The 17,805-nt window shown below is 43.7% G+C and overlaps 1 protein-coding gene across 4 annotated transcripts in view; it reads right to left on the bottom strand.

The window, feature by feature from the left end:
- Positions 1-4,359: 4,359 nt before the first annotated feature.
- The window catches only part of SETDB2 (SET domain bifurcated histone lysine methyltransferase 2), an 80,460-nt gene continuing 67,014 nt past the window's right edge, over positions 4,360-17,805 (bottom strand). For 2 of the 4 annotated variants that reach the window (XM_065901975.1, XM_065901972.1), the window contains 8 exons: positions 16,975-17,108; positions 12,305-12,339; positions 10,645-10,712; positions 9,697-9,924; positions 9,271-9,319; positions 8,339-8,470; positions 7,058-7,129; positions 4,360-5,116 (listed from right to left, as the gene is read on the bottom strand). In XM_065901975.1, coding sequence (XP_065758047.1) covers positions 4,977-5,116; positions 7,058-7,129; positions 8,339-8,470; positions 9,271-9,319; positions 9,697-9,924; positions 10,645-10,712; positions 12,305-12,339; positions 16,975-17,108 — 858 coding nt within the window. In that variant the 3' untranslated portion in view covers positions 4,360-4,976. The remainder of the gene's footprint in view (positions 5,117-7,057; positions 7,130-8,338; positions 8,471-9,270; positions 9,320-9,696; positions 9,925-10,644; positions 10,713-12,304; positions 12,340-16,974; positions 17,109-17,805) is intronic. The other 2 variants (XM_065901973.1, XM_065901974.1) reach the window with 2 other exon arrangements.

Below are 17,805 nucleotides of genomic sequence, written 5' to 3'. Positions count from 1 at the left end.
TCTCTTAATTTCAAATGCATTTTAATAGCACTATAATCATATGCTCCTTCCCTCATGATGACTATTTGTGACATTTTAAATCTGTTTGTCTTGTCTATCCCTTAACTTCTTTTTGTAGGCATAAATATTTTACTCTTAGTTCTGTCTTTTCTGGAGAAGGGAATGGCAACCCACTCCAGTATTCTTGCCTGGAGAATCCCACGGACAGAGGAGCCTGGCGGGCTACAGTCCATGTGATCACAAAGAGTCAGACAGGACTGAGCAACTAAGCACTAACGCTTTCACTTTTTGTCTTTTATCCTTCCTACTAACTTTGTTCATGAGTGATTTACTGTCTTTGCTGTATGTTTGCCTTTACCAGCGAGTTTTTTCCTTTTATAATTTTCATATTTCTAGTTGTGTGGTCTTTTTCTTTCCAGTGAAAAGTTTCCTCTAACATTTGTCGTAAAGTTGGTTTGGTGGCACTGAACATTTTTAGCTTTTGCTAGTCTGTGAAACTTTTGATTTTCATCAGATCTGAACGAGAGCCATGTCTGGTGGAGTAGTCTTGGTTGTAGCTTTTTCCCTTTTATCACTTTAAATACTGTCATGCTCCTCCCTTCTGGTCTGCGGAGTTTCTGCTGAAAAGTCAGCTGATATCCTTATGGGAGTTTCCTTCTAAGTAACTTGTTGCTTTTTTATATTCTCTCTTTATTTTGTTTTTGCCATTGTAATTACAATATGTCTTGGTGTGGTCCTCTTTGGGTTGATCCTATTTGGGACTCTGCTTCCTGGACTTGGGCGACTGTTTTCTTTCCCAGGTTAGGCAAGTCTTTAGCTTCTGTGTCTTCAGATGTATCCTCAGGCCCTCTCTGTCTCCTCCTTCTGGATTCTCTATAAAATGAATGTTGGCGTGATTGTTACTGTCTCAGTGATCTCTTCAACTGCCCTCTTTCTTTTCTTTTCCATTCAGCGTCAGTGATCGCCAACACTCCGTCTTCCAGCTCATGGACCTGTCCATCTGTATCATTTTAGTCTGCCCTTGATTCCTTCTAGTGTGTTTTTCATTTCAGTTATTGTATTCTTCACCTGTTTGGTGGTTCTTTATGTTTTCTCTTTTTTTAGAACTTCTAATTTCTCACTCTGTTCATTCATTCTTATTCTCAGTTGTTTAGTCATCTTTATGACTTCCCTGGTGGCTCAGATGGTAAAGCGTCTGCCTTCAGTGTGGGAGACCCAGGTTCGATCCCTGAGTCGGGAAGATCCTCTGGAGAAGGAAATGGCAACCCACTCCAGTACTCTCACCTGGAAAATCCCATGGACGGAGTAGCACGGTAGGCTACAGTCTATGGGGTCGCAAACAGTCGAACCTGACTGAGCAACTTCAAGTGTAAGTCATCTTTATGATCATGACTTGGAACTCTGCCTCTGCTTAGCTTTAGGTTTGTATCTTTCATCTGGGATGAAGTGTTTCTCTGTCACCTCATTTTATTTAACTTACTGTGTTTATTTCTGTGTATTGGGGAGGTTGGTAATGTTTCCTGACTTTGGAGAAGTGGCCTTTAGTAGGAGGTGTCTTCTGTGTCCCAGCAGTGCACCCCTCCCTCTTCACCAGAGCTGCATGTTCTAGGGGTGCCCATCTGTGTGGGTCTTTCTGCTGTGGCAGGCTGACCGCTGTGGGCAGTTTGGAAGGTGTGGCTGGCCTCTTGGTCTGATGGGTTGCCAGGCCCTGCCTTGTACAGAGGCAGCTGACCACTGGTTGGCAGGTGGATCACGAGGCTGTGAAACCCTGCGAAGCTTGCCCAGGGGCTGGTGCTGGCTCACTGGAACCAGGAATTGGGTCCAGGAGATTCTGGAGCTTGTTCCTGCCCCCTGGTGGCTGAATCCAGGTCCTGGGGTCTCGCTTCAGGGCCCTGGGGTCCCAGAACTGGTGTCATACCCCTGGTGGGTATGGTCAGTTCCTGATACAGCTGGCTACAGGGTCTGGGGTAGTTTTTTTTTTAAGCTGTGCTGGATCTTAGTTGCAGCATTAAGGATCTTAGTTGTGGCATGCAAACTCTTAATTGCACCATGCAGACTCTACTTCTCTGACCAGGGATTGAATCCAGGCCCCCTGTATTGGGAGTGCGGAGTCTTAGCCACTGGACCACCTTGGAAGTCCTGGGTCAGGGGTGTCTTGAAATTGGGTTTATCTCATGGTGGGCGGGGCTTGGGCCCAGCTGGTCCCGGGACTGGTACTGGCCTGCCGGGGGGCGGGCTGTGGTTGTCCTGAGGCGGGCGAGGCTGGTCCCCAGGCTGGAGCAGGCTCACTGGTGAGTGGACTGGGGCTCCGGAGAGTCTGGGACTGATGTCTGCCCACTGGTGGACAGAGCCGGGTCCCAGGACGGTCAGGTCTACTGTCTGCACTGGGGCCTGGCCCTCTGGCGGCCAGGGCTGTGTCCAGGGGTGGCTCTGGGCTCGGGGGTCTTAGGGTGGCAGGTCTGCTGGTGTGTGGGGTTCTGTCCCCACCCCAGTTGTTCTGCCTGAGGTATACCAGCTGCTGCTGCTGTTTAGTCACTAAGTCGTGTCCAACTCTTGCAGTTCCATGGACTTGTAGCCTGCCAGGCTCTTCTGTCCATGGGATTCTCCAGGCAAGAATACTGGTGTGGGTTGCCATGGCCTCCTCCAGGGGATCCTCTCAACCCAGGGATTGAACCCACATCTCCTGCATTGGCAGGTGGATTCTTCACTACGACACCTGGGAAGCCCAAGCTCTCCCAGTACTGGTACCTATAAGCTAATGAGCAGAGGCACAGTTCATCCTGAGGCTAAAGCTAGAGGGAGGATTCCAGAATGGTCTTTGCCACTGGTCTACCACCGGTGTCCACGCGGTAGAGTGAGCTCCCAGAAACGGGCGGTCTCTATGTTCCCAGGTGAGCTCCAGTTGCCTCCCAGCTCTCGGGGAGATGCTCCATGGTCAGCAGGTAGGTCTGTCCCAGGCTCTTTTCAAATTCATGCTTGCGCCCTGGAGCATGAGTGTGTGCACCCTTTAAGAGTGAAGTCTCTATTTCCTCCTGCCCTCTGGGACTCCCAAAGGTAAGCCCCACTGACCTTCAAAGCCAAATGTTCTGCAGGCTCGTCTTCCTGGCACAAGACCCTTCGGTGTGGGGACGCTGATGTGAGGCTCAGACCCATTATTCCTTGGGGAGAACCTCTCTGCAGTTTTAATCCTATCTGTGGATCACTCACCCCCAAGTATGGGACTTGACTATATTGTGTTTTTGCACCACCACACATCTGGTTATGCTTCTTTCTTTTTATCTTTAGTTGTAGAAAAGACTGTGAGGTACCTTCGGTCTCTTTGATCCACAGTAGGGTTGTGTGTGTGTGTGCATGTGTTCAGTCTATTTGATCCACAGCAGGGTTGTGTGTGTGTGTGTGTGCGTGCGTGCGTGCATGTGTTCAGTCTCTTTGACCCATAGCAGGGTTGTGTGTGTGTGTGTGTGCATGTGTTCAGTCTCTCTGATCCACAGCAGGGTTGTGTGTGTGTGTGCGTGCGTGCATGTGCTCAATCTCTGATTGATAGCAGGGTTGTGTGTGTGTGTGTGTGTGTGCATGTGTTCAGTTTCTTTGATCGATAGCAGGGTTGTGTGTGTGTGTGTGTGTGTGTGCATGTGTTCAGTCTCTTTGATCCATAGTACTTCTGTGTGTGTTGTGTGCATGGGCACACATGCTCAGTCATGTCCCACTCTTTGTGACCCCATGGACTGTACCCTCCAGGATCCCTCTGTCCATGGAATTTCCCAGGCAAGAATAGTGGAGTAGATTGCCATTTCCTTCTCCAGGGGTTCTTCCCAATCCAGGGATTGAACCCACATCTCTTGTTTCTCCAGCACTGGCAGGCAGATTCTTTACCACTGTACCACCTGGGAAGCAAGTTGTAACTTTGGTATGCCTGTGAGATGAGGTGATTTTTTGGCTTCTGTAGTTTGTCCTCAGATGATTCTGATGTGTGGCCAAATTTGAAAACCAGAGATTTTGCCCCCAGTTATTAGTGACTTGGGCTGGGGCTGCCATTACAGCAGGGATGGACATGTTCTTCATTTACACCATATTCTTCAACAGATATTTTTTTGAGTGTATTATGTGCCAGATACTGTGTTGGGGACTCAGATCAAACTCATGCTGAAATGTACCACTATTGTGGATCAGATAGTGTGGTAAAAAGGTAGAAACATGAAAGTGAAGTTTTCAGAGGTCAGACATGAATAGGACCTAACATCTGAACTGTATATTGTTAGGCTGAGAAAAACCTCCAAAGAGGCCAGTTTAAAATGTTTATTTTGACGATACTGTACCCATGTGGTGACTGGATGAATAGAAATTTCAAAAGCAGAGAGGTTTGGTAATGTATAATACTAAAATTTATTATATCAAAGAGGCATTATGGGCTGGAACTAGTCTCAAAAGATAAAAACAGTTTATGCATTTAACGTTTACTGAGCATGCTAGCTGCTAGAAACGTGACAGGGAGAAAAACATAGGAATGGGAGTTTCTGCCCATAGGCTGCTTATACTCCAGTGGTTTGGTGTGCAGTACAGTGGCTTATGCCGAGAAGAGACGTGAGGAGAAAGGACGATCTCGGTGAAGACCACAGAGCAGAACGTGCAAAGGCCCTGGGGCGGGAGCACCTGGCATCCACTTAGCTCACTGGAGTGGGGGAGGGGAAGAGGCCACTAAAGGATTTTTAAGAGCCATGGGAAGCATGGTCTAATTTACTCAAGTAGACTCTGAGGAATACTTTACTAGTGGGAGAGAGGTAGAAGTGAGATGACCGTAAGGAGGGGAGGCAGTAACCAGGCATCAGATGCCCATCAGCAAGAACAGGTAAGAGCGGGCAAGGAGCAGAGACACCCCAGGGGCCTGGTGCTGAAGGTGTGTGGCTTTCACAGGCCGGTCTCCAGCTTTCACCCTGCTTGCAACTGCGCTCGATTCCTGGCTCAGGAAATGGTCCTTCTTAGGAAGACAGAGAAGAATCTGAAGTGGAACTTGACTGAAGCCCAGAGCACAAGGTTTGTTTTAAATCCTGAAGTAGCTCAATCTCTTCCTTCAGCTGCCGTCGCCTCTCTTCAGATTCATGAATTTGATTCTCTATTGCTGTTAGAAGGAAGTTATTTCAGGTTATTCAGTAGTTCTATACATAATGTACTATTTCTAGCTTCTTTAGAAAGTGGTTAGTACACAGCACTGTGCCCCAAATGAAAAGGATCCAGGGTCTTGTGAGCTTTCATGCCTTTGCTTCCTCTTCTAGTTCAGGATCGAATTCTAGTATGTATCACACTTAAGGTGGGTCCATAAATCTTTAAAATTGTGTATACAATTAGAAAAGGTAGCTTCTGTATATCTTTGAGGATTTGAAAGCAGCGACTGTATAACCTTCATGCTGCACATTATCCATTTATTGGGAGAGGATGTGGTTAGACTACCAAGGGTAAGGCAAATCTTTCAGACAAACGCATCCTAGTTTTAATGTTACATAAAAGCTTCTGGCTTTATTTAGAAATAGGAGTGCTTTTATTGTGGCAACTTAGAAGCTACTTTAGTTAGGCTTTATGAATTTATAATATTACTCAACGGCAATGTCATTTTCTAAAAACCTGAAAATGGAAGAATATTAAAATATATACATACATAATCTTTTCTTAGAGTATCTGTATATCTGTAGTTAACTTTCTGGAACATTGGAAAGGCCGAATTAAGCACGAGAGTTATCACTTGGGAGTATCAGAAGTTAAATCTTCTAAGTTGGTTCTCATGCAACTCCAAATAGTGTCTCCTTCTAACAGTGTCTCTTCCTGGTGCTCACACCCCACAAACAATACACTGTAATGTATTCCCAACTGACTCACCTAGGTACTGACATGTTCCAAACATGTCACTTTTATATGAAAGAAAACTACACACACACGAAAGACAAAATACAAAATAAAGTGGGTGCTTTAAAAAAAAAGGTACTCCCATTAGAAGTATGCAGACACACTCAAGAGACTGGTAAAAAAAAACACCACAAACTATTGTTGGTAAATTAAAAACAACATTTTCCTGCCGATTATAAATGTAACACAAAATTCAAGCAGAAATGTGTATTATGAAAACAAAAATGAGAAAGGCTTGTGCATACTGAGAGAAGAATATGAACTAATATTTTCTTTACAGGGAAAGTATTTTCTTAATACATTTGCCAGAAAGACAAATACATCTCCGGAAAAGAACAGAGTGTAGGCCACGGTTTGTTTTCAACTTCAGGGGGAGCCCTTTGCCCCAAACCCCGTGCCCTCCGCTCCTGCCTGGGATGTGCAGGGCAGAGCCTGGCCAGCTGTGTGTGGCAGCCTTGGTGGAGAAGTCGGTAAGACCCATCAGTGTGGAAACTTAGCCTCTTTCAAAGGCATCTGAAACAGTGGTGAAAGGACCACTGCTCAATGTTTTATAGAAAAATTATGTCTCTGTTTCCAGCAGGTTTTCTTTTTCAAAAATTTCTTGGCAGTTCTTTTTTGATGATGAACTGTAGAATCAATGACAACTTTCCCTCTCCCCCATTAAATCTGAAGATTAATGTCGGCAGAATTGAAATTTATGCACATCACACCAAGTAAGAGGGAGACAGTGGCATCGTGATTTTTCACAGCCTCACCCATTCCTGCTGATGTTCAAACATGGTGCCCAAATACTTCAATTTTGCAGTCAATTTTTTTGTTGTTTCTACTTTTTTAAATGAGTTTTTTTCTGATTAGAAAATTATGTCTGTATTAAATGTGGAAAATACAATGAGCACTAAGACAAAAGAAGTTACTATAATCCAGCCACTTACAGATAACTACTGTTTCCATCATGTGCAGTATTTCTGTGTGCACGTGTGTCTCTATGTATATATGTGTTCGTTCTTCTGGGTGTGAGGGCTTATGTTTGTAGTGGGCTTTTTAATTGAATGAAACTGAATTGAACATTCTTCTAAAATAGGACTTTCACCACCTGACTAGTGTTTATAATTTCAATGTGGACGTATTTATGGACTTTGCTGCTCAGTTATAACTCACATACCTGCTTGAAAGTTTACAAACGTGTCTTCAAACAGTCTACAGTCAAAAAGTGAAGTCCCGATTTCTTCATAGTCTGGAGGGAGAAAAACATTTTCAGTTTTATATAGGCAGAAACACCTCACAAAGTAACCCCTAACAAGGAGCAGCACACAGCGGGCACCCCCTGTAGCCTGCAGCAGCAGCAGCCTCCCCAGGGAACTTGCTGGAAATGCAGCTTCCTAGCAGCTTTACTGGATCAAAAAGGTCCCTGGCCCCTCCCGCAAAGGGGCCACTGTGTTAACAAGCCTCCCAGGTGGTCCTGAGGGGCATGCTCAAGTTTACATGTGCTTCATCCAGAGACAAGAATAAACAAACAAAAGAATGTAATGAGTGATCTTTGGCAAGTGTTTGTTTAGAACTTCACTTTTTGGTTTTGTCCAATAGAAAGAAAATCCCTTTCAAATAAGCATATATTTTACATTGTTTCATAAAATACAGACTGTCAGGCTTTTCCTTTTAAGACAGCTATGCTGCTGACCTCCTGTGCCCTCAAAAATCCAGGCTAAACTTTATAGCCAGTCCCCCAAATATGCGGTTCCTCGATCTGTGGTTTTGCATCCACAGACTGGGTAGTATTTTATTATGTAGTATTTACTGAAAAAAATCCAGGTATAAGTGGGCCTGTAAAGTACAAACCTGTTATTTAAGTTTCAGCTTTATTTATAATGTTTTTAAACTCCTAACACAGCTTATAAGAAGGGTACGTGACTATATACCTGCGTATACAGATGGAACTTAAGCTGCCCGAAGAGGTGTTTCTGAAAGGCGTCTTCAAACAAAAACGTTAAACTTTCTTTCTTCTGTGTTTTATAGTTAAAAAAAAGGCAACTAGCTTTTCAATGAACAGAATCTGAGTCAAATCAAAACTAAGTTAATGAATGCCATTCTCAGATCTTGGTAGTAAACATGCTCAGTTTGGGGGGCCGGGGCAGGTGTGTGAGTGAATCTACTTCTGAGCTCTTGCTGGTCACTCAGTTATGAACCTCTGGGGAAAAACGTTAAAACTTCCAGGGCATCAGGCTATTTTTTTTCTTTTACTACATTAATGAGTTTGTGAATTACTTACATCCTGTTGACTTATAGAGAGAGATCTGGATCAATAAACTTTATTAAAGAATGAGATAAGGAAAAGAAAAAAGAAACAGCATATAAAGACAATGTGTACTTTAGGGTGGTGGTTGTTTTGTTCACGATGTAGGTCTGTGAGACATCTCTACATGTAGAAATTTTGTTATTTCAGTACCTGATTCTGCAGTGGTTTCATCCATGAGTCTTTCCTGAATCAAATGAAGTTTGTCTAATATTTCTTCAAATAAAGCGTCAAGAAGCCCTGCTTCTTTACATTTCTTGAGAAAAGCAGCTTTCACAATTGCATCTAAGAATAAGAAAAGAATTTTAGAAGGACATGGTACGTCTCAGGGCAGCCATCCTACATACACTCCCTAATGGTGGATGAGCATTATTAGATAATACATACACAGCACTTTTGGGCTTCCCTGGTAGCTCAACTGGTAAAGAATCCGCCTGCAATGTGAGAGACCTGGGTTCGATCCCTGGGTTGGGGAAATCCCCTGCAAAAGGGCATGGCAACTCACTCCAGTATTCTCGCCTGGAGAATCCCCATGGACGGAGGAGCCTGGCGGGCTACAGTCCATGGGGTCACAAAGAGACAGACACGACTGAGTGCCTAAGCACAGCGCCTTTATCTTTTCTATTAATTTCACCATACCTCTTTTTTTTTCAAGCTGAAACAATGAAATGTTATAAAAAGGGAAAATAACTTCTCTGCTTAGAATAACGATGTAAATAGAATTTTCTAAAATTTAGCTTCAAATCTTTGAGATAATAGTCTCCCTCATTTTTTTTTCTGTCACAATTGACTGTTTACCATTATGGAACATCTATTTCCTTAACTGGACACTGGAGTGGGCAGCCTTTCCCTTCTCCAGGAGATCAAGAACTGTAACCTTTCCTAATACTGAAGAGCAGTGGACCATCCCACCCTGTTACCTTGATCTGTTGAGATTTTGATGGAGTGGATAGTCATGACAGAAGATTTCTACTCTCACAGTTCACTACCACAAGTCCAGAAGAATAAAGTGGGATACCAACTCTAAAATCCATGGTAGTAAGTACGGTGAGTCATATTTGTTACCGACAAAACTTAGAGCGAACCTGTGTGTCTGCCGCCCTTTTCCTCCTTCAGTGCCATTCTCTGAGGTGGCTAGGAGAGAAGAATCAAGATTACCTTACACCGATTTTTTACTATTGACATTCAATACAGTAAGTCCTCTACATATGAACAAGTTCCAGTCTGAGAGCGCGTTCCTAAGTCCAGTTTGTTGCCCAACTAACACAGCCGGCTATGCAGTACTGTAATGGGTGTATAGTGCTTTTCACAAAAATAATACATAACACACCAGAAAACACCTTTAGTGCTACAGTACTGGACCTTGGAAAGTACAGTGATACAGTGTAACAGTCGGCTCTGAGTGAAAGACAGGAAGAGCTAGTGACGGGAGGAGGGAGAGGAGGTGGGAGATGGTCTAGAGCTGAAGGGTCGGCAGCAGGAGACGCAGGGCAAGCTGCAGCTTCACTCACGCCTGAGGCTGATGGCACAGGTTCTGGTTCCTTGCCGGATTCAATTCTATCTACCCTCTTGAAGAAGCGATCCAGTGTTGTCTGGATAGGAGCTCTCTTTCTCTCATCACAGGTGACGGGGCAGCACGGGACTGCGTTCTGAACGGCTGCGGCAGCCTTCGTGAGCCGTTCTGTGTTCGGGTCCTGTGCTTGAAATAAAGATACTGCACTACGGTCGTCTCTGCAGGGCTGTAAGGTGCACAACGAACCACCGCCTGTAGAGGGCGCACACAGGCGACTGCGCCAGGCAAGCAAACCAACCTATGTGCCTGGACGTGCCAACACGTTCGCATCTCTGAAAGGTTGCAACTTGAAGGTTCATATGTAGGGGACTTACTGTATTGCATAAGATGAAAAATTTTGTCAAATTCAGTGATATGCCTATGCTGAAAGTCATGTCTGTAGGCATAAACATTAAATGTATTTTTGTGTCGTCTAACAAAACCTTAAGAGATGGAACAAGCCCCTCTTGTATAAAGGGTGAGAGGCGAAGGCTACTGGCTCATATTAATTTAGCTTATATGAACTACTGCAAATCCCCAAAACATTTTCATATGCTTTACACATAACAGGAATCCAGAAAATTATGAGTCACATATTAGGGCAAATATGGATCCTGTAGATGGGAAATACTTGGCTAGGTAAGGATGTTCCACTGTACCTGAGCCTGTTTTTAGACCATAAATACCACGTGGGCTCAGATCCTCTCACTCATTTGGTACCAGGGCACGTACTATAGGAGCCACAGGATGGTCACCTCCTGGAGGTTATGTGCTTGGACACCCAAGACACATCCAACTTCTCTTTCATATTCATCTTATCATCTATCATTGTGTCACCCAAAATTCAGAATGGTTTAAAAAAAAGACTGGAGAAAATTAAAGTTGTAATAAAATGAAGTCAAATTACCTGTACATGATTGCCTGTTGAGAGACATTTACTCCTTCCTCTTTTTCTTTTCACTCCTGAAAAGTGGGCTGAAAAATACAAATTATGTAGACACTGGAATTCGTAAAGGAAAAGACTAATGCTTGACTGCATAAAGTGCATAAAGTCAAACTTAGATGTGTCAGACTTAAGACTAAATGTTTCCGAAACAAATGACAAAAGGCCAAATTTTAAAATATAAAAAGACTGTATAAATCAATATGAAAAAGGCAGCTTAGGTAGAAAAATGGGCAAATAGGGAGCTCTGGAGGAGGGTTCATTAAACAGAAAAACAAATTAGGTCACAGGACAACAGATGTAATTGATCAAAAGATAAGGAAATAAATATACTCAATTTCACCCAAAGTAAAGATATGCAGAGGAAAACAGAATTTTTCACTGGTCAGATTAAGATGAAGATGTTTAATATATAAAGTTTGCAAGGATTTGGGTCATTGTGTGTACTGCTGGTGTGGCCTCTAGGAGATAACTAGCCAACATTTAACCCAGAGTTTCACTGTCCATACGCTTTGACTCAGCTATCTACTTAGAGGAAGTCGAATAGTACTGTTACATACAGGCACAAGGCTGAGTGTAGAACAGTGTTAACTACAGTATTTAATGTGACAGAAAAAGCTGAAACAACTGGTTCAGCTATACAGCTGAGGAAGATACGGTGGAAGACTGAAGCCTTTTTTAGTAAAAGGCGAAAGATTTATACGATCTGAAGAGAAACCAGAGTATGAAGCCTTTTTTAAAAAATGAGGTAAGATCTACTTACAGCCACTGACAGGGAAGAATCTCTAAGATACGCTAAGTGAAAAAAGTGAAGTACAGTAGTAGATATGTTTGTATACACAGAACACTTTTGGAAGAATTGAAAAAAAAAAAAGATGGCTTCATCCGGGGAAAGGGTTCATTACAAACGGTTTTACAATTTGCTTTTTGAAACATATTATGGTCATCTTTTCCTGTCAATAAACATTGATTGACAGCAATATTTTTTATGGTAAATCTGATAAGTTGAAAGGCTGATAATGGCTGAAAAATGAGGGTAACTTTGGTTTAAAAAGCACTGTTTAACATTGCACAATGCAGCTGGCAGGACAGGGAACTAAGCCTTTACCCGAGAGGGCTGACTCCCATGCACAGAGAGCATTCCAGATCAAGTGTTGGCAAGACGGCCATCCCAACAGTACACAAAGGCTACATAACTCTGGGCAGCCAGAACCCAACTGTCCTCAGAAAAGAAATGCTAATCATGCATTCTTAGGAAAATTGCATTCAGGGAATATATAGCACTTTGTCAGTTTTATCTACTGAAAATTGATAACTCATTTTAGAAGAATAGTCGCAAAAGTCACAGCTTTTTATCATGTCTTAGTTTGGTCTGCTCACTGTAGTGAGAATGGAAGACCCCAGACAAAGGCTTCACCGATGGCAGATCTAGTCACAAAGAGAAATTCGGTCCATTATGTCTGCACACCGCACAGGGACCAACAACTTAATTTTAAAAGTATTTAACATTTTAACTCAAAAACTTGTATTTTAACTTACTGAGGCCAGTAAATCAGATTATTCCATGTCTTACCTAAATGTTTACCTTTTTTAAACCCACCAACACTGAATTTTAGATACTTACCATTTTGAGGGTCAGCATGTTGTTGGCAAAACACTCTGAAAACATGGAATTTTAGAGAGTCAGATATTTTGATTTACACTTTTCAAGTATTATGCCTATTGCTTTGTAACTTAAAAGGGAGCTAACCTGTTTTTCATGAGGGCTTAACCCTAAATATTTATTTTAAAAACAAAATTGCTGGGCTTCCCTGGTGACTCGGTGGTAAAGAATCTGCCTGCCAATCCAGGAGACACAGGTTCGATTCCTGATCCGAGAAGATCCCACATGGCCTTGGAACAACTAAGCCTGTGTGTGCCACAACTATCAAGCCTGTGCTGTAGAGCCTGGGAGCCGCAGTTCCTGAGCCCATGTGCCCCAACTGCGGAAGCCTGCTTGCCCTACAGCCTGTGCTCGGCAACAAGAGAAGCCAGCACAGTGAGGAGCCCCCGCTCGCCACAACTGGAGAAAAGCCCTTGCAGCAACGACGACGCAGCACGGCCAAAAATAAACAAGTAAAATTATTAAAAACAAAACTGCTGGGATTTCCCTGGGTGTCGAGTGGTTAGGACTCTGTGCTCCCAACGCAGGAGGTGAGGGTTTGATCCCTGGTCAGGAAATTTAGATTCTGCTTGCTACACAGCACGGCCAAGGAAAAAACCCCCAAACAAACAAAAAATTGCCGCTCAAGCCTGTGTACGTTACTGACGCACATCAAGTGCAGATGGAGCCCATACCAGCATCCCCCAGCGCTTCTAGCTGGAGGTCTCCCGTTGGACCAGTGTCCCTGGTGCCTTTGAGCCATGTGGACGGTCAGCATGTTCTCTGCAGGGCTGAGTGCTGGTGACATGTTTTAAACAATATGTTTATTACACAGGGGTCAGTGGGATTTTACTGTATAAAGATCCCTAGCAATCCAATGGCTAAGACACAAAGTTTCATCTGACTATACAAAGTTCTGCTACTTTTCCACAATAAGCACAAAATTGGACTTCCCTGGTGGTCCAGTGTTTAAGATCCCACCTGCCATTGCAGGGGACACGGGTTTAATTCCTGGTCCAGGAAGTCCCACGTGCCGCGGGACATCTAAGCCAGTGCTCACAACTACTGACCCTGTGCTCCCCCAGCCCACGGGCCCAGAGCCTGCGCTCTGCAACAAGAGGAGTCACTGGGAGGAGAAGCCCATGCACCGCAGTGAAGAGCGGCCCCTGCTCTCCACAAGCAGAGGAAAGCCTATGCAGCAGCAAAGACCAGGCATAGCCAAAAAGAAACAAGAAACTGCAACCGCAAATTGCATGCATTAATCTGCGGGGCGAGCAGTTTCCTAACTCCACAGGCATCGCCCCCAGATCTTCCATTTGAGCTGCACAAGCCTGGAACTGATCAGCCACAGAAGAGAAGGAAGAAGTGGTGTAGCTGCAGCAGAGGAGTGCTCTGAGTGAAGGAGTGGCCCTGGCCCCGTTTTTCTCTGTAGTCTCTGTTCCTCCTCAGCCCCCAGATCTTTGTCCTTGAGGTGCTGACCCCTGGATGCAGGGTCCCCCGTGCTTAGAATGTATGGATTCTTCCCGTCTTATACCAGTGCCCGCCTCCTCCATACAGTTCTCTGAGCAAACCACCCCCCATCCCCAATCAGTATTAATCTCCTCATCCTTCGGATTCTGGTATCTCTGAGCACTTTTGTTTGCCAGGTATACTTAATTTTTTATGGAAAATTTCAAACATAGATAAGTGGAGGAGATGTGATGAACTCCCATGCCCCCACCCATTTTCAACAATTATCAACTGAAGGCCAAGCCAGCTTCATGTAAGTCCCCTCCTGCTCCCATCCTGCCACAGGCTGATAGTTCTGACCTTCTGGTCCTCCCATGACGTGATGGGTTTAGTCCATGTCTTGTTCTTCTTTATATCACAACATCTAACAAGGGGTCTTGTGTGTGACGGGCACTCTGAATGTTTCAATTCAATGAAAAAAAAAATCAATGAAAGTTCACCTGATACTTGATGATGTTAGTCGCTCAGTCGTGTCCGACTCTTTGCGACCCCATGGACCATAGCCCGCCAGGCCCCTCTGTCCATGGAATTCTCCAGGCAAGAATACTGGAGCAGGTAGCCATTCCATTCTCCAGGGGATCTTCCCAACCCAGAGATCGAACCTGGGTCTCCTGCACTGCAGGTGATTCTTTACCGTCTGAGCCACCAGGGAAGCCCAATACTTGATAAAAAACTATGACAAAAAAGGATTATTTTATGGAGTCTCTCTTCAGTGGTTCTAACATATGATCAGTATTTTTTCAGACTTTAAGCTATAGCAGGAACTTCTTTCTGTTTGACTTTGTAGCTCTGCTAATAATAGTCTTTCCCAGTGGGTGTTTCAGGTCTTTGGAGAAGTCATAATAAAACAAGCTCTTTGGGAAGATAAGTAAAAAAAGTGAAATAGAATATTACAACCATGGGTTTCTCCGTAAATCAAATATAAAAAGAATATAAAATTAACATATTCATACATTTCCTGTCTAGTTTCAAGCAAGAAAATACCTATGGAACTTGTAAAATCAGATGTTAAATTATTTTATAAATTATTTTAAACTTCTTGGAATGTTAGTTTTGCCCACATTTTAGCATATATGGCCCCTAAGCTTAAAGAGGATGTAGTGGCAAAGAGCAAAGACTCTGAGGCCTTTAGCCCAGCTCTGCCACTTAACAAAAGTGTGGCCTGGGTACAAATTACTGTCCCTCAGGGCCTCAGTTTCCTCAAAATAGTATGGGAATAACAGTATCTACCTTACTGGGCTATTATATGAGTTTTAAATGAATTAACCTTTGCAAAGTACTTTGAAGTATTCCTGGCATAGAGTAAGTGGTTTTAATAAAGTAATAAAATAGTGTTGGAAGACTCTGATAAAATTGGGGGGAAAGTCTACCCTCCGTATGGAATTTTAAAATATCATTTAGGAATGTAACAGATCTTATAAAAATCGTATTAAAAGTAACCCTCTGGGAGGGATAAATTAGGAGTTTGGGATTAGCATATATATACTAGTATATATGAAACAGATAACCAGCAAGGACCTATGTATAGCACAGGGAACTCTGCTCAGTATTATGTAACAAACTGTAAGGGAAAAGAATTTGAGAAAGTCAGAGCTGAACCACTTTGCTGTATACTTGAAACTAATACAACACTGTAAATCAACTATACTCCAATTATACAATAATAATCCTCTCAACACTAATCCTATTATTCAGATACTATGACTGAAGAAAATGTATATATTTCACTGAACTTTCAAATGTCCAGGACTTCCGTGGTGGTCCAGTGATAAGGAGTTCACCTGCCAATGCGGGGGACACAGGCTCGACCCCTGCTCTGGGAAGAGTCCCCATGCTGAGGGGCAACCAAACCTGTGCGCCACAGCCACTGAGCCTGTGCTCCAGAGCCTGCCCGAGCTCTGCAACAAGAGGCCACCGCAAGGAGAAGACCTCTCAGCAACTCGAGAGTGGCCCCCCATCGTCACAACCAGAGAAAGCCCGTGCGCAGCAACGGAGACCCGGCACAGCGAAAATACATAAATAAAATGTCCGGTTCGATCAGAATCTACTCACATGCCCCACAGAAGTGGCAAGTGTCTGCCTGGCTTGTCCACGCTAGACCATCAGTCTCTGTTTTACTCCATCTCATAACATTAAAAAGGCCAAAATTGTTAAGACCATTGTATAACTTTCTTCACCTTTATATAACATATTCTAGACTGCATCTATGTATGAAAGAGTTCACTTAAAGTGACCCGAATCAATTAACACCTGGCTTACTGATTTCCTCTGACTAAATTGTATAATGACTTAACTGACATCTTTCATCAGAAGGAAGATCAAATTTCTCCGGGTAAAACAAACACACTTGTAGTAGACTTGAAATATGCCTCACTGCGTAAAAATTAACATGATAGAATTATTGAAAGACAAGGAGCAGGATTTCAAAGTCGAGACAAGTTTTTCTTCAACGACCTGATGACTGATAACTGTACTTGCTGCCTAGTTTATAATTTTCAGAGGCTATTTATAGTGAAGAGGGTGGTGACATTAGTGGAAAAATGCATTCATTTGGAGACAAGATGGGTATAGCGGGGACCTGACTAAGAAGTCAGGCTCCTTTCCTGTTTGCAGAAAAAAGCGAGTGTGAACTGGTTCCCACCTGTTAGGTCACTAGCGCCCCTATGACAAGCAGCATTTTCTACCAGGAAAGAAACGACGCAGGGAGAGTAAAGCTCCAGACAAAACCAACCCTGCTTCTTTTCTTCCTATGACAATTGTTGTTGCTGTGCAGTCGCTAAGTTGTGTCCAGCTCTTTGTGATTTCACGGTCTGTAGCCCACCAGGCCCTCTTGTCCATGGGACTCTTTCTCCAGGCAAGAATACTGGAGTGGTCACCATGCCCTCCTTCAGGGGATCTTCCTGACCCAGAGACTGAGCCCATGTTCATGCACTGGCAGGCGGGTTCTTTACCACTGAGCCACCTGGGAAACCAGGGATGGTCTTTGAAGTCAGGTTCCTGACTCGGCATCTCCCAAACCACATTCCTACTTGGAAACAACTTGTATAAAACTAGCTTTAAAAAAATCTTCTCTTAATCTAACCATTCCATATTCCAATCCACCCCTCCTGCAAATGTGGCTTTAAAACAGTTTCATTAAATACTTATAAATTCCTTTATGTCCATCAGCTTGCAGAACTGCGTGGTCATTCTTGGCACAGAAAAAGTGGTAATTCTTGGAACAGGATTTTAAGTCACATCCCACGGTGGCTCCTTTTTTCCCACAATACGTGCATTTCTATAGAAGAGGAGATTTACTGAGTAAGCACCCGCTTTTACAGAGTTTTTGTTAAAAATTAAAAGGCAAGAGGTCATCAAGTGCTATTTTTAAGCTGGCTTCCCTCATGTCCTCAGTTACAAACACTGGGTCCTGACATCTGCTGCTCGTTTTGGAATTTCAGCACAATCTCAACTGACTGGAATGTTTTTTAATGATCCGATTAAAAGCAGAAAACTCTTGTTTCCAACTCCTGTCCCCTCTCTTTAAGAGATTTCTAAAAAGCAGGGCTGGCAACACTGCCTGGCTCTAGGCAGAGGTTCTGGGGGTGACACTGAGCATGTGGCCAAGGGCCGGGGGTGCCCTGACAGCTGCATGATCTCAAGCAGGCCCCTTCCCCTCTCCTAGACCTGCATTCTCCCCTGGGGATAACAGCACATGTCTTACAGATGCCTGACTGAGGAGACGTGAAGAAAGGAAGGGAAACCTCTTTGGCATCTATGCAGAAAGGCCAAAAATGTAAAAAAAACAAATATAAAAAGGCTTCTGAAGAGTAAGTTTTTCCCTTACTTCAATTCATTTGATATCTTGCTTCTCTGTATTAGTCTATTGGCCTGATAGGAAGGTGGGGTAGAGATGGCTGGGAGGACAGAAATCTAACCGTTCAGGGGAATCCGAGCCATGACCAAGGTTGGTTTATATCACACTCCGGCTGCAT

This window comes from Muntiacus reevesi, chromosome 11 (assembly GCF_963930625.1).
Source record: "Muntiacus reevesi chromosome 11, mMunRee1.1, whole genome shotgun sequence".
Lineage (NCBI taxonomy): Eukaryota > Metazoa > Chordata > Mammalia > Artiodactyla > Cervidae > Muntiacus > Muntiacus reevesi.
This window is presented reverse-complemented; position numbering and strand designations above follow the sequence as displayed.